At 40.4% G+C, this 15,422-nt stretch overlaps 1 protein-coding gene across 7 annotated transcripts in view; it reads right to left on the bottom strand.

The window, feature by feature from the left end:
- TNRC6B (trinucleotide repeat containing adaptor 6B) overlaps nucleotides 1-15,422 on the bottom strand; it is a 237,698-nt gene that overhangs the window by 112,421 nt on the left and 109,855 nt on the right. The window contains exon 1 of one of the 7 annotated variants that reach the window (XM_008519768.2): nucleotides 9,434-9,713. The exons of 5 other annotated variants lie outside the window; for them this stretch is intronic. In XM_008519768.2, coding sequence (XP_008517990.1) covers nucleotides 9,434-9,438 — 5 coding nt within the window. In that variant the 5' untranslated portion in view covers nucleotides 9,439-9,713. Of the gene's footprint in view, nucleotides 1-9,433; nucleotides 9,714-15,422 lie in introns of those variants that run through there. One more of the 7 variants, XM_070600148.1, reaches the window with a different exon arrangement.

Raw genomic sequence — 15,422 nt, 5'->3', positions numbered from 1 at the left:
TGGTTTTGGTTTTGTTTTATTTTACAAAATGGACTTGAACAGAATATATCAGGATATATCACACACAGTATCAGAAAGTGAATGCTTGTGCTTCAGTGTATACATTCACCTAAGTACAGGGTCTCAGGGCAAACTGCATTTCTTACTGCATATCCAATCAAAAAGCTTAAAAACCGCTGTTCTAAGCTACCCAGTAATCTAACTTCAGCTTATAAATAGAACTTCTTGGCATAAAAAGAACAGCAATTATTTTCTGTAAGCAAAGGGGTAAAAGAAACAATGGCACCAAGAGGTACAGGATTCGCTGCTCTGGGCTTCTGGGAAGGGGGTAAGGGATCTTCTGCTAGGTCTCGGGCCTTATTAAGGCGTTCAAGGGCATTACTTAAGTCCACCACTATAGAGCCTGGTTTTTAAAGCAGCATGGATAGATAACCACAATGCACTTCTAAAGGAAAACAAAAAAGTAAGGGGTTAATTTTCATATTGATTAAAAAAAGAATAGGACTTCACCAAATAGTGACACTCCAAACCCTTATAGGGCACTCCGCAGAAAAATAAGCTCCCCTATGTTTGCTGAAATGAAATTGTGCAGCAACCAAAAACCAACGATTATTCTCCAATGTGAACAAGGTTTGGTTCCAAGCACAATTCAGGATCATTTCTATCTTTACCGGTTATTACTTAGAAGAGCTAACCAGTAATTACAAAACAGTCAAAATCAACGAGATGATTAAATAAAAATCTTTGAACCTGCTTTATGTAAACCACCCATATTTGATAAATATCGTACTGGCCCAGGATGGCAAGAAATACAAAATGAGTGTAATAGTCTTAGGCCAAACAGCCTGCTTATCACCAAAGAGAAATGAGATACAGGCACAAAATAATTAGCCGTTTGGGACCCCTTTTCTCCCCCATACACCTCCTCCCATGCTATAAGGCTGGGTGGGACCACTGACTGAAATCGATTCTGAGAACAACCTGAATCCTAATTTCCTACCTCCCCACCTGGAGCCATCTCACTGACTCCAGAGTTCAAACAGGTCAAATAAGGGGCTGGAGTGCTCCCACCACTCCAATTGAATCTCCTTGTAAATGTAAGTCCCGCACCTAGTATTTCTGAAATATGACATGAATTGGTATGTTCAAGAACTTCTGCCAATATACCTTCCTGCTGACCTTACCCAAAACAGTTTTTAAATTCCTGTTTTAAATTTGGAATCTGTGCACTTACATAAAAAGTTCATCTCACGTGCAAAATTAGGATCTGATCCTTCCAATTCTAAAAATTCCGTTAGTATAAGCCAACAAGTGTTCTAAGAAACACCAATCCTGTGAAATGCTTTGCGATGCTAAGAATGCCTTGAGTTGCTTTGGCTTTTTTCAATGCGCACGTTAGCTGTAAGTAATCCATTTTACTTTGCATGACCCTGTGCTGTCCAAAAAGGCAGGCACACACGGTGAGTGAGCACTTGTAATGAGGCCAGTACAACTGAGAAACTGAATTTTCAATTGTATTTTAGTTTAATTCATTTAAATTTTAAAGTTGACACTTATTTCCATTACTGGAAAACTTTTGTATGTTTGGAAAAACTTGGGTATGTGAATATACTTTTTCAATCGTAAATTTTCTGAAATCTAAATAAAGATCAAGCATTTCCAATGAAAATTTCATGTTCAAACTGAAATGTGTTGTAACTATAAAACACATATCACATTTCAAAGACTTACTATGAAAAAAAAAGAATGTCAAATCTCTCTAATATTTTTTAATTGACTACATGTTGAATTGGCAATATTTTGCACATACTGGGTTAAATAAAATATATATTATTAAAGTCAATTTCACCTACTTCTTTTTACTTTTTTTTTCTTAAAGATTGGCATCTGAGCTAACAACTGTTACCAATCTTCCTTTTTTCACCTGCTTTTTCTCCCCAAGTTCCCCCAGTACATAGTTGTATACTCTAGTTGTGAGTGCCTCTAGTTGTGGCATGTGGAACGCCACCTCAGCATGGCCTGACGAGCGGTGCCATGTCTGTGCCCAGGATCCAAACCAGCGAAATCCCAGGCTGACGAAGCAAGAGTGCACAAACTTAACCACTCGGCCAAGGGGTTGGCACCCTCTTTTTACTTTTTTAGTGTGACTTCTGGAAAATGTAAAATAACACATGTGGGCTCACATTCTACTGCTATCGAATGGCGCTGGGGTAACCTAATGATGCCCAACCCTTTCCCACTGGTACATCTCCCAACACCAGCTTTGGGAACATTGCCGGAACCAAATACAGTTCTTCCTGTGCAGCATCAAAGCCTGCTGCTCACACCTGAGATGGAGAAGTCCTTCCCTCATCTTCCGTAACTATTACTGACTGTCTTACACAATCACCTTTCTTTCAATCCTTTCCCAGGTCCTCTTTCTGTTCCTGTCCCCAAGGCCCCATTCTCAGTTCTCTTTTCCATTCTTTGCACTTCCATGGTGATCTCATCCACTCTCTCAGCTTCAACTATCACTTTTATGTGGATGACTTCCAATTCGTTATCTCCACTTCTGACCTCTTTCTCAAGCTTCAGCTCCACATTGCCAGCTGCCTACTAAACAGTTCCAACTGGAAGTCCTATCAACTTCTTAAACTCCATGCCTGACCTGGAATTCCTCATCCTCATTTCTGTTGAAGATTCTCATCATTCATGTGGAGGACCTGGAGTCTTTGGTAACTTTTCTGGCCTCACTGCCACAGTCTTTTAGCAGGTCCTTTCATAAAGTCCTTTTTCCCGCAGCCTCCTAACTGGCCTGCCTGACTCTAAATTCCCCCCTTAGTCCTCCTTGCTCCTCCAGTCCTCCTCTGCCCCACTGCCATATTAGTATTCTCAAAATACGACTTTGATCACATTACTATCGGACTTTCAGCAGGTCCCCACTATCTATCATGGCAATCCAAACTACTCAGAGCAGATGTTCCGGCTCTCCTATACACATCCAGCCTCCCGTTAATCCTCCCTGAACATAATTAACCCTCCAGCTAGAATGCCCTGTCCTCTAGGTCTGTTCTTCACAGTTCTGCCCAATCTTTAAGGCTCAGCTCAAATACAAAGTCCTCATAAAGCCTTCTCTAATGAACCCAGCTAAAATTAGTCTTTCTCCTCCCTCCAACTCCTTCTATATTCCTAATAGCAACCTCTGTAGAAATGGAAGTATGTGGGGGCTGGCCCCGTGGCCGAGTGGTTGGGTTCTCGTGCTCTGCTGCAGGAGGCCCAGTGTTTCGTCGGTTCGAATCCTGGACGCAGACATGGCACTGCTCATCAAACCACGCTGAGGCAGCGTCCCACATGCTACAACTAGAAGGACCCACAATGAAGAATATACAACTATGTACCCAGGGACTTTGGGGAGAAAAAGGAAAAAATAAAATCTTAAAAAAAAAAAAAAGAAATGGAAGTATGTGATCTTATCTTCCTTATAAAATAGTGTCCCCTTAGCAGCATCCAATAGCACCTTGCACTGCACACTGCCATCTTTGGACACCTTCCCAACTTAAAAAGGAAAATCTTGGTAAACTTAGGATTACTGATGCTTCTTAAATCTTTATCTCCAGCCAGATCTCTAGTTATTCCAGACCTTCATCTGGAGGTCCCAAGATTCAATAACGCCAAAATTAAACTCAGTATCCCAACCCCACAACTGTCTCTCATATAAATGGACCCTAACTCAGTGAATGTATGGCCATCCCACCAGTAGCCAAGGCCAGAGACAGGGGTGTCATCTTTAACTTCTCCAACCCTCAGCTTCTCATGGGCAGTGATTAGGTCCTCTCAATTATTCTTCCTAAATGTCTCTGGCCTTATCCACTTCTTCCTAACTCTGCTATCAGTTCAGGCCACCATTACCTGGGATTACTGCAATAGTATCTGGTTTTATACTTAACCCTCCAGCCATTTTCTACAGGGCAACTAGAGTCATCTTTCAAAAATCTAATCTGAACAGGTGATATTCCTGCTGAAAACTCCTTATTTGTTCTCAAGATAAAGATTTCCAAACATGGCCTACAGACTCGTGTGTATCTGGCCAGTGTTCACCTTTTCAGCTTCCCTTCCCAGCCCCATCATCTCTTCCCTTACATCACCCTCCATTCAAGTGCAAGTACTCTATATGCAGTTCTCCAAATCTGCCAACGTCCTCTCTGGCCTCAGGGCCCCGGCACAAGCTGGTCCCTTAGAGGTTTGGGTGTCCCTCCTTTGTAATCACCCAACACCCTGAGCACTGACCAGCCTCCCTGCATTTATACTCTTTCTAACTTCAGCAATGAGGCCTGGAGAAAAACCTTCATCCTACTCCTATGCTAGCACTTATCCCAATATCTGGCACGTAATAGGTATTCAATAATTATCTGCTGAATGAATAAGTAACTACACAATAATTTTCTGGTTTTTTAAAAAAACAAATTCCAAAGTCAATGAATGAAAGCCATTTCTATGTCAACTATATGAATTCGACAGTATTGTATAAAGTGGGCAATTAACCTAAATTTTTATTTTTATCTCTCTTTTGCATCAAAACTATTAACAGTTTGGTTAAGTAAATAGAATTTACAAGTGTAGGCTCAGAATCATCAAAATGAAGGAAAAAATAGTGTATTTTATGTTCTCCTCTGCCTTTCAACTGTAAGACCAATTCATTTCCAACTGTTGAGTACCTTTTGATACAAAACACGGAACGTATGAAAGCAGCCAAGCAAACATGATTATCACAGAGGCAGAGCCTGAAGGAAAGTGGAGCGTGAAGAGCCGACATCGGACCATAGGAACGCAGGGACTTCAACAGAAAGGAAAGGCTGAGCGCAGCTCCTGCCCCGTCCAGGCTGAAGCTCAGCGCCACCAGCGCAGAAGTCATGATGTTGGGAGCATGAGAAAGAACGGGGGCATCCGTAGGGCCGTAAAAGCCTTTCTGGTTTATTTAACAAAGGGAGATAGAGGAAAGGGGAAGGAAACTCTCACTAAGCAACAAGACTAGGTGCTGGCCCTTCCGTACAGCATTTCCTTTATGCTTTACAACAATGCACTATCCTCAGTTTACTGATGAAGAAACGGGTTTACTGTCCTGGTGACCTTATACTCAGGTCCAACTCAACTACATTTTTATTGAGCAACAAGCAAAACAAACTCTGCTCTCCTGAAAGCTTATGGTTTTGGGGGGAGTGAAGCACCCATACACAAATAATGTAATTTCTGATGCTGATACAATTATGGTGTATTAAAAAAGTAAAATGGAGGGATGTGATAGAGGAAAGAGGGAGGCCACTTAGACTGCAAGGTTCTCAGAGATAATTCAAAAGGTAACTTTGAGGAGGTACTTCTGCAGGGCTAAAGAAAATAGATTGAGTGAGTGTCTCGTCAAACGTTGAATGGAAGTCTCTAGAACTACCAGAAGAAAAAATTGCCATTCATTCCCTGATTATCAGCAGAGACAATCAGGTGAAAGGAAGTATAGCATTATCCTAGTCACAACCCAAAGCCATAGGTTAGTTACCAGATGGTGACTATTTCCACATGAACCAAGTGGCTGTTCAAGGCAATGGGCCGACCAAATTAATTTTTAGATCTCAAAGCACTTGATACACACCAGGGCACAGTAAACGACTGCTGAGTGAATATATGGAGGAAGGAAGAAAAAACATGTTGAAATGTCACTGTCATGGGTTAAACCCCTACTCAGGCCAAGTGGCTTCACTTCGCCCCACCCCACCCCACCCCACCCCTAGTCTTAATCACAAGAAGCAGGTGAGGGAAGTCGGATTAGTGTAAATCCACGAACAATACTGTACTAGGAAACAATCAGTATATGCTGCCCCTCTCCCTAACCAAAGGCCAGAAACCCCATCTTTAAATCACAAGTTCCACTTAAGGAAAATCTAATATCCAAATGATGACTAAAAATTAATAAGGGGTAATTATTTGGCTTCCTTAAAAAGGGGTTCTCCTAACGTTCAGGATACTTCCGTACCAGGGTACTTGTTCTAACTACCGCACAAATAGAACCAAGTGGTGAAGACCTCTTTATCTGAGTATCTCCCTTGCTAGGCTGGTACTCCTTGAGGGTGGGGACAAAGTACATACATCTGTGTTGTCGTTACAGAAGGTCAATGACTATAGTGAGTTATAAAAATTAAATTCCTCCAAAACTTTTCAGCCACGGGGCAGTTGGGTAGAGTAAGGCCCACCCCTTCCTACTGTTATCTGCTTGGCCTGCTCTGCAGAACCTGAAGGTCTCATCATCACCTATCACTCTTTCAGGGTCTCTTGTAGAGTTGAAGAGCTGGAAAAGCCTTGGAAGTCTCTGCTTCAAGTTTAAGAAGTTTGTTTTGAAGGACTGTCCTCGTGGCGATAGAGAATCACGAATGGCTATGGAAAGCACAACAACAGAGTTGAGTTTGCACCATCTATCAAAGACGGCAATGCGTCCTTTCTGGCACCCAGACGGAAGGGCTGCAAAACGCTTTAAAAATAAGAAACCACTTCTGATAGATAAACACCATCAATTTTTGTGATGTTTCAGTAAAATCTTAATAATGAATCTGTGACATTTCTTTCTGAGACAGGGTAGCAAGGATTGTTAATAATGACATTACTATAACATCACAAGTAGAGCCAGCATAAGGAAATATATTGGGGGGGGGGGGCATTAGTAAGGATTATACTCATTTTCTCCAGTAAGACACTTCCTCTGCACAGGTCGTCTCGTTTTAAAAAGTAAAGCTACAACATGTAAGTTATAATATCCCTGAGTTTTGCTCTTCATAACATCAGTTACATCTCTAAAGTTTTTAAAGCTTCCTTTCACACTACCAACAGAAAGGAAACTTCAACAAAAGGCACAAATGAAACACTATCCATCTGCACACTGATTTATTACTCATTTTTATTTGCTTCTGAATTACCCTAGTTTTGGTGTGCCATAGGATTGTCTCCGCAGGAACTTGGATCCAAAATGGCAGCTGAGCTTCTGAAACTCACCAGAGCCATAACGCTAACATACGTGAAACCAAGTCCTATTTACCTCGCTTTCCAACCTGTCTAGGAGAAAAGAATATTTATAAAAATGTTTCAAAGACTCAGATGGTATTCTGCTAACGTTCATTCTATCATTCTTCTTGCCTAAGAGAGCAGGCACCCTGCTTCTGCCTCCTCCGCTCTGCAAACCGAATTAACCTGCTATTCACATGTTTACACAGTCCACAAAAACAGACTAATGGCAAAACATGGAAAGCCTAGGTTTTTCTCACTCTTCTTCTGTAAAGCCAACTTAGGAAACGGGCGTAAAATGAATCATCTAACAAGTAAAGCCCCAAATACGCGCTTTCATTTTCAGAAAAAACAACAACAAAAATGAGAGCTCTAATTTTCCTTAGGTCCACCACAAAGCAGCACTCCTTATCACTATGGTAATTTCTATGTCTTTTCCTTTAAATTCAAGATGTAAAAAAATTTTTACAGACAAATTTGTTCCAGACTACCTTTAATGTAATGTTTCCAATCCCTCTTACACAAAAGCTGAACTTATTATCACCAAAAAATTTACATTGAATTTAAACCATCACTTCTCTACTTATTTCCATTACTAGTATAATAACATTAATTTTGGAAAAATAATTAAATCCTTCTCTTTAGAGACAGAGGACTTAATAATTATCTTTATGTATTCAAATGGCAAGTCTTTTTGTTAAATTAGCGTGAAAGTCCCTTCATCTGCACACAATTGGCCCAAAGAAACAGGCCATTTTCAGCACAAGAGGCCAATCCATTTTAACAGTGAATAAAGCTTTTGAAAGCACTACACACCCTCTTCCAGACTGTCAAATTTTCAAAATAGTCCAGCATTTTTTTATTTTTTTAACACTTTCAGGCCCAGCAAGCATCTTATAATTAGATTAATTAAAAAAGAAACAACGACAAAAATAACTGCTCCCTTCTAATCAAAATTATTCCATTTATGCTCAATTAGCTTTAATCCAAGTCTACATATTTAATGATGAGGATATGACAATTCGACTTATTTGCATATTTTAAATGCCTTTTCTAAACTATACTTTGTAACAGATTTAGAAGAACGGTCTCTTTCTCATGCCAATATGCCACAGCATAAATCAGGATACAAATTAGGGGGGAAAAAAAAAGAAAAGAAAACAAGGCCTCTCAGAGCCAGGGATGTGCTGAGGGTGTGGGGTAATTTACTCAGGGGTGGGGGCAATCTCCCCGCCACATCACAAACTACATCCTTTCAGCCCACCAGACCGAGAGGCATTACATCACACTCTCACAATGATAGGGGGAGGTGGCTCTGAGAAAGCAAGTTTTCAGCTTTCTTCCCTCCCTGCTCCCAGGCTTTCTAGAATCCTGCATTAGGAGTAATGGAATTTAACTTCAGGGCACTGCACAGTTCCAGGGGCAACATACATACACACACAGCTACTTATTCATGTGACCCTAAATGACCACTTCACAATGGATACATGGGCAAAACAGGCAACGACGCACACAGATGCTGAATTTATGCTGAAAAGCCAGGTTCATCTGCATAAAATTAAACAAAAATTGTAAACCATGAGAAATGGTGAAGGCCAATCTACAGGGAGACACTGATAAAGAAATAATTCCTAATCGGGGCGAATAGCTGTTTATATCTTTAAAACACCATGTTTACAAGATAGTCATACCATTTGGTTCAAACCACGATCAAAATAAAAGCGCATCTGGCTGCACATTTGAGAACACACACAGAGACCCAGTGCAAACGAGCGCGCGCAGGCAGGAGAGGGGTGATCCACACACTGCTTGGGAGGGTTTCAAGCAGGGGAATCTACAAACCTCAAACCTCCTGGTGTTCGCTCGCCCCCAGCCTAATGTTTAAAATGTATCAGGTCTTATTTTAGGTTTTACATCTCTCTAGGAAGGATGGCCTACCTTTTAAAAAAGAAGAAAAAAAAAAAAGGCTTTCCGTGGTAGTGCTTGCCCTCCCAGATCCTTTGTCGGCCTTAGCAGCCGAAAGAATGCAAACCCATTTATATTTATGCAAATTTTTGCAGCAGATTTAAGGGGGCAGGGAGAGGTCTGTGTTTTTTAAAAGCCTCTTTCTAAATATCAAATTTCCAATTACTCGCAGTTTCATTTATTTGCAAAACAGAAACGATGATGAAAATCTGCATATACATTAAAAGTGCAATTAAATCACTTCAAAATTTAAATATTTTACCAAGGCTTTTCCATTTCTAAAATGCCGAACCAAAAGTACATCACGGGTCTGATTTACAGATTCACGAAATGTCTGAAGCCAATCTCCATGCTAGACAAATGTCGATTTGCAACACGACCAGTGAAAACGGTTAGACAAGATCCATATAAATCAATTGGTTTTAAAAAATCGAAAATATTTACCAACCTCATAAAGTGCAGCAGTGCTTAAATCCAGCAAATTGAGGCATACAAGGTAGAAATGGAAATGAAAAAAGGTCCAAAAAATGATTTCTTTTTGTCTATCTGTTTTTTTGTATTTTAAATATTCAGAAACCAGCAGAGACTCTGTCGGCCATTTTGGCTTGAACTAACTCTCTCTCACTCACTCTCCCTCTTGCTCTCTCTCTCCCCCTCTGTCTCTAAAGGAAGCAGCTTTTTGTGACCTTCAAATAGAGGCGGATCATGTGACTTCGGGTAGGTTTGTCAATCAGGAAAGGGGCGGGAGCTGGGGAATGAAACCGCCTTAAAGGGAAAGCGGCCCTTTTCCACTCACTCTCGTTTGTGAAATGCTGTTATCTCATACTCTCCGCCTACACACACTGAATGTGAAAGTGGCAACAGCATAAGGGTAACAGATGAACAAAATATAAAAACCTTTATTGGTTTATAGAAATATGTTCAGCGCTAACGATTCTTGCAGATCCTGGAGCTTGGCTCGCTTGCTACAGTTATTCTCTAGATGTTTGGGCAAGCACAGGCTGGCAAACTGCTCTTTAAAAGGGGGCTTAAATAACACCTTCCCCAAACAAGAGACTTTGGTTTTTAAAGATTAAGGTGAAATATAGGGCACAACTGATCTCTAACAAGCTCCTAAAATGAATAGGAAAAGACTGAAAGGAAATACACCAAAGTATAAACTGTGAATGGCAATTCAGAGAGGTTAAGTGACTTATCCCAGATCACGCAGCTAGTCAGCTGCAGAACAGGGACTGGTTTCCCAATTGAACTCCACATTTATTGTTCTGGGTCTATGTGTCTTTGGTACCTCCTCCCCCACCCCAAATAAAAACTGTACTACAGCACAGCAAACTGAGTTCCTCTAGGCTAGGTCAGATGTGAGTCATCTTTAATCCCCTCCCCCACCTGAGGAAGTAGCTGGGCTGCTAACTCGGGGTAAGCCCTACATTCGAAACCTCCCTGGCCTCCCCCATCCCTGTCCCTTCTCACTATAGCATCTCAATTTCTACCCACCTAAGAAACCCATGCTGGGTTTGCATGTCTAGCCGTGGGGCTACCAGGCGTGTGATTTTAGTTAGGTAAATCCCTTTACCTCCCTGGGCCTCAGGCTTTTCATTGATGGAATGGAAAGCCTGGGTATCACTAGATGATATCTTTGGTTCCTTTCAGCTCTAAAACTCTGTGCTTGGCTTCTTTCCTTTAGCAGTTCTGTTCATCTTATCCTCGCCATCACAAAAGTCAGTCGTTACCCCAGGAAAGCTTTCTCTGACCCTCCCAGTCTAGACCAGGCCTTCCTGTTCAACTCTCCCACAACGTCCTTTACTACTTCTTCAGAGTACTGGTCATAAGTGCAATTTATTATTTGTGAAAGAATCTGCTTACCGTCGGTCTTCCCCAGTATGTCTAAGGACAAACATCCCATCTTCCTTCATTGCTGTGTGAGGCCCCACACCAAGCCCCACATAGTAAGTGAATAAATGAATGAATTAATCACTTGGACCTCCATTTAGAAGTGCTGGGCTGAACGGGAGGAAATCTGCCACCCAAATATAAGCAATGAAAGTCACAGTTTCTAGAAACTTGCCTCCAACTACTTGTTTTAAGGATTGCTTGAAGAAATAAAGTAAAATGATAGAAAGCAGACAAAAGTACCCTGTGATTACCAGACTCCGTCTGTCCTTATAAACCAGAAAAGGTGAGATTCCACATGGGGTTCTGCCAAATGCAGGAGGCTGACCTAGTGTCATCCGACATGCCAGCCCACAGGAACCGATGGATTCCTTAAACTCAGGATTTCTTGAAAAGGAACCTACGAACCCTTTCTAAATCCCACAAGTTTGTCATCCCGGCTTCTGGGTCTTTAAACAGTCTCCCTACTTTGCTTTTTCCACTCTGACAGAAGAACAGGAAACGAGCTGTTTCAGGGCAGGCAGAGGCCAATGCCTAGACAATCCGGCAGCCTGAATATTTATGGCGTAAAATGCTTCCACTGTCTTTAGACAACCCTGAGTGGAGTAAGAGCCAGGACCTGGACTGACAATTGAGATGTAGGCAAAAGCAGGAAACTCCTAGGATGGAAATTTTGAATATTTAGTCTATTTTTATCCTTCCAATACCTTCCAGATGAGTTACGGAAAGCTTACTTACGTGGAGCATACTCAACATGTTAAAATGCATGGAGATTGTACAAACTGCCTTGTTTTAATTTGCGATGGACACAATTTCTTTAAAAAACTGAATTTTGCTAAGTGTCCATTCCCCAATGCAGAATATTATTGTGTAAATGTGCATATGCGTTACCTTGTAAGTGTTAAATAACAAGCTACCCGAAAAGTCAGAAAACATAAACACGTTTTATGACAAAATATTAGTTCTATTTTCAAATAAAATAATATTTTTTCTTCAACCTCCAGATGTCTATTTTTCGTGAGATACTTCTAAACTTAGAGCAATTAGTCCAGTTGTCCATCTAAAAGAAACAAGTGCAATAAATACGCTATTTCTCCTATATTTCCAGACATTCTGGACTCTGCAATATATTTATTGTACTTTTTTCACATTAACAATTAAATAGTGTTGTAAATTATATTATTACAAAGTGAGGATACGAAGTAACAAGAGACGAGTTTACTTTTTTAAACAAACAAGGCAGTACTTAAATACTCAAATGAGGGGCCAGCCCAGTGGTGCAGCAGTTAAGTGCGACGTTCTGCTTCGGCGGCCTGGGGTTCGCCAGTTCAGATCCTGGGTGCGGACATGGCACCGCTTGGCAAGCCATGCTGTGGCAGGCGTCCCACATATAAAGTAGAGGAAGATGGGCACGGATGTTAGCTCAGGGCCAGTCTTTCTCAGCAAAAAGAGGAGGATTGGCAGTGGATGTTAGCTCAGGGTTAATCTTCCTCAAAAGAAAAAAAAGCCACTCAAATGAGTGTTATCTTTCAAAGTTGGTGCTTTTGGTAACAATATACTACTACTAAAATATTTTTATTAGAAAACAAGATTGAAAAATAATGACTAAAAAGTCTAGAAAACAAGTAACAAACCCAAAAAAGAAATTAATAATGATAGAAGCATAAAGTAATAGTCAAAAAAAGAGTAGACTGAATCAGTAAAACCAAAAACTTTTTTGTTTTAAAAGATAAAAGTAGATAATCTTTTGGAAAATCTGATCAATTAAAAAGAGGGAGAAGTCATAAGTTAAGATTAGGGCTGAGAAAGGGGACATTATATAGATTTGGAGAGGATTTTTTAAAATTGTAAGAGAATTATACGTAACTTTATGTCAATAAACTTAAAGATTAAATAAAATGGACGAGAGTCAAGGAAAACAAAAATTACCAAAATCAACTCAAAAAAAGTTATGAAAATAACAACAAAAACCCATAGCAGAAATTTGTAAGATATTCAAAGAGCTGGCCACTAAAACTACATCAGGCACAAATGGTTTTCTGGGTGAATTCTACCAAATTTATATCAAACAGACAATTTCCATTTTATCCCTACTATTCCCAAACTTATGGAAATAAAAGGGAAAGCTTCCTAATTTCTTCTATGAAGCTGCCCATATTCCTAATATCCATCTGAACTAAGATGGTACAAAAAATAAAACTATAGATCAATCTTCACTTGGTGAAGAATTTAGAATTTTTAAGATTTTAGCAGTTTTAAGAGAATAATTCATTATGAGTATGTAGGGTTTATACCAACAAGGCAAGGATGGTTAAATTACAAAATCTACTAACATAACTCTTCATTTGTTCAACAAATTGTACTAATTGCTTTTTATGTGTCCGGCTCTGAGCTAGGTGCTGAGGGTACAGCAGTAAACCAGAGAGGAAAGGCTCCTGTCCACATGGAGCCAACATCCTCAGGAGAGAAGGAAATCACTGAGAAGGAAATAGTTTGGTGGGATCTGGAATAACTGAAGGAGGTTCACTTCAGATAAGGTGGTTAGAGAAGGCTTTTCTCAGGGGGGACATTTAAGCTGAGATGAAAAGCAACTGCTTGAATGTTCAAAGAACAAGAGGGATGATCAGGAGGCTAGACCATGTGAGCAGGGGAGAGAGGTATGAGATGGACCTGAGGCAGTAGGAGCTGGATCATACTGGGACTTGCAGGCCACGGTAAGGATTTTATTTTACAAGCAGTGCAAAGTCACAGAAGAATTTTAAAGCACGAGAGTGAATGGTGCCATTTTATCCATTACTCTCTCTCCACTTAATACCTAGGGTCCATAGAAGCTTTTCGGGGGCCTAGGAAAATGTTTGGGACCTGAAAAAATATATCTACAAATACAAAATACAAAAAATAAAATTATAACCATAAAAATTAATAATGCTTAAATGTCCTCAAAACATAACAACCCAGCCATTTCATTCACTGTTAAATTTAGCATTTATAAAATTTTCATATATTTGGGGCCGCCCTGTGGCTGAGTGGTTGAGTTCGTGTGCTCCACTTCGGCAGTCCAGGGTTTTGCCAGTTTGGATCCTGGGCCTGGACATGGCACCGCTCATGAAGCCATGCTGAGGTGGTGTCCCACATGCCACAACTAGAAGGACCCACAACTAAAAATATACAACTATGTACCGGGGGGGCTTTGGGGAGAAAAAGGAAAAATAAAATCTTTAAAAAAAAATTTTTTTTTCATATATTTGAAAACAATTCTCACTTTGCAAAAATTCCTAAATATGTTAACTGTTAAGGAATCTTAGGTAATTATAAATTAAGTCAGTTATTTGTAGCCAAAAAATTTCAGAAGCAAAATTATTAAATTCTTTTAAGATGTGATAGCAAAAATGAACAAAACCACATATTTAATATGGGATGTGGGTACCTTTGACTATGTCTCCTATAAAGTGGGACAAAGTCTCCAAAACCTCCCAAAGTAAGTATTCCAAGGACCCACGGTGGTCTTACAACCACTTTGGGAGAAACAGGTTCAGATTTATATTTTCAAAAGCTCATCCTGGCTTCTATACGGAGAATCCACTACAAGGACCAAGAGGAGAAGCAGAGAGACAAGCTTGAAGGCGATCACGGCCATCTAAGTGAGGGTCGCCTTGACCAGGCAGGGGTGGTAGAGGTGGAGGAAACTACACAATGTATTTTGAAGGTAGAATTGATTCTATTATAAGATAACTGGTTGTTGTCAAGAATGCAACCTGTGACCATGAAATACAGTAAGACCAACTGACTGTCAAAAATAAGACTCCAAACTCTGGACTCACCATTCATTCATGCAGGCAAGACACATTTTTTGAGCTTCTACTATGAATTAGATACCGTGCTAGAACCAGGCCCAGGGGGATACAAAGATGATTGTTAACACCTTGAAGGACAGAGACATGTAAATCCATAATTAAAATATAGCATGGTAAGTGCCATTATTAATGTATAAATAGAGATGTAAGATAGTTATGCTATAGGAATACAAAGGACTAACTGCTGGGAGAGTCAGAAAAGATGTCACAGGGGAGGTGAGATTTTAAACTGAGTCTTAAAGAATGAGTAAGAGTTCATCATGTAGAGAACATAAGAAAGGCAAAGGCTTTTCTAAGTCTTATCGACTTCAACATGACCAAACAATGGCGATGAGGAAGGCCGATGAATAAATGTGAGAGCTTTTTCCAGGATTCTTACCCCAACAAAGTCAGAAGGTGGAAATAGTAGCCAAACTACATGGGACTCTCCAATGCAATGAAAATAGAATGTCAGCACTTAGACTGTTATCACATTTAGAAATTAGAAAAGACCTTTTAGGGAACATAGAAAAGAAAGTTCTCTGAGGCCGGCCCAGTGGTGCAGCGGTTAAGAGCCCATGTTCTGCTTCGGCGGCCCAAGGTTCACTGGTTCAGATCCTGGGTGCGGACATGGCACTGCTTGGCAAGCCATGCTGTGGTAGGCGTCCCACATATAACGTAGAGGAAGATGGGCACGGATGTTAGCTCAGGGCC

Source organism: Equus przewalskii, chromosome 29, assembly GCF_037783145.1.
Source record: "Equus przewalskii isolate Varuska chromosome 29, EquPr2, whole genome shotgun sequence".
NCBI lineage: Eukaryota > Metazoa > Chordata > Mammalia > Perissodactyla > Equidae > Equus > Equus przewalskii.
The sequence above is the reverse complement of the archived record's forward strand: the minus strand, read 5'-3'. Positions and strand labels throughout refer to the sequence as shown.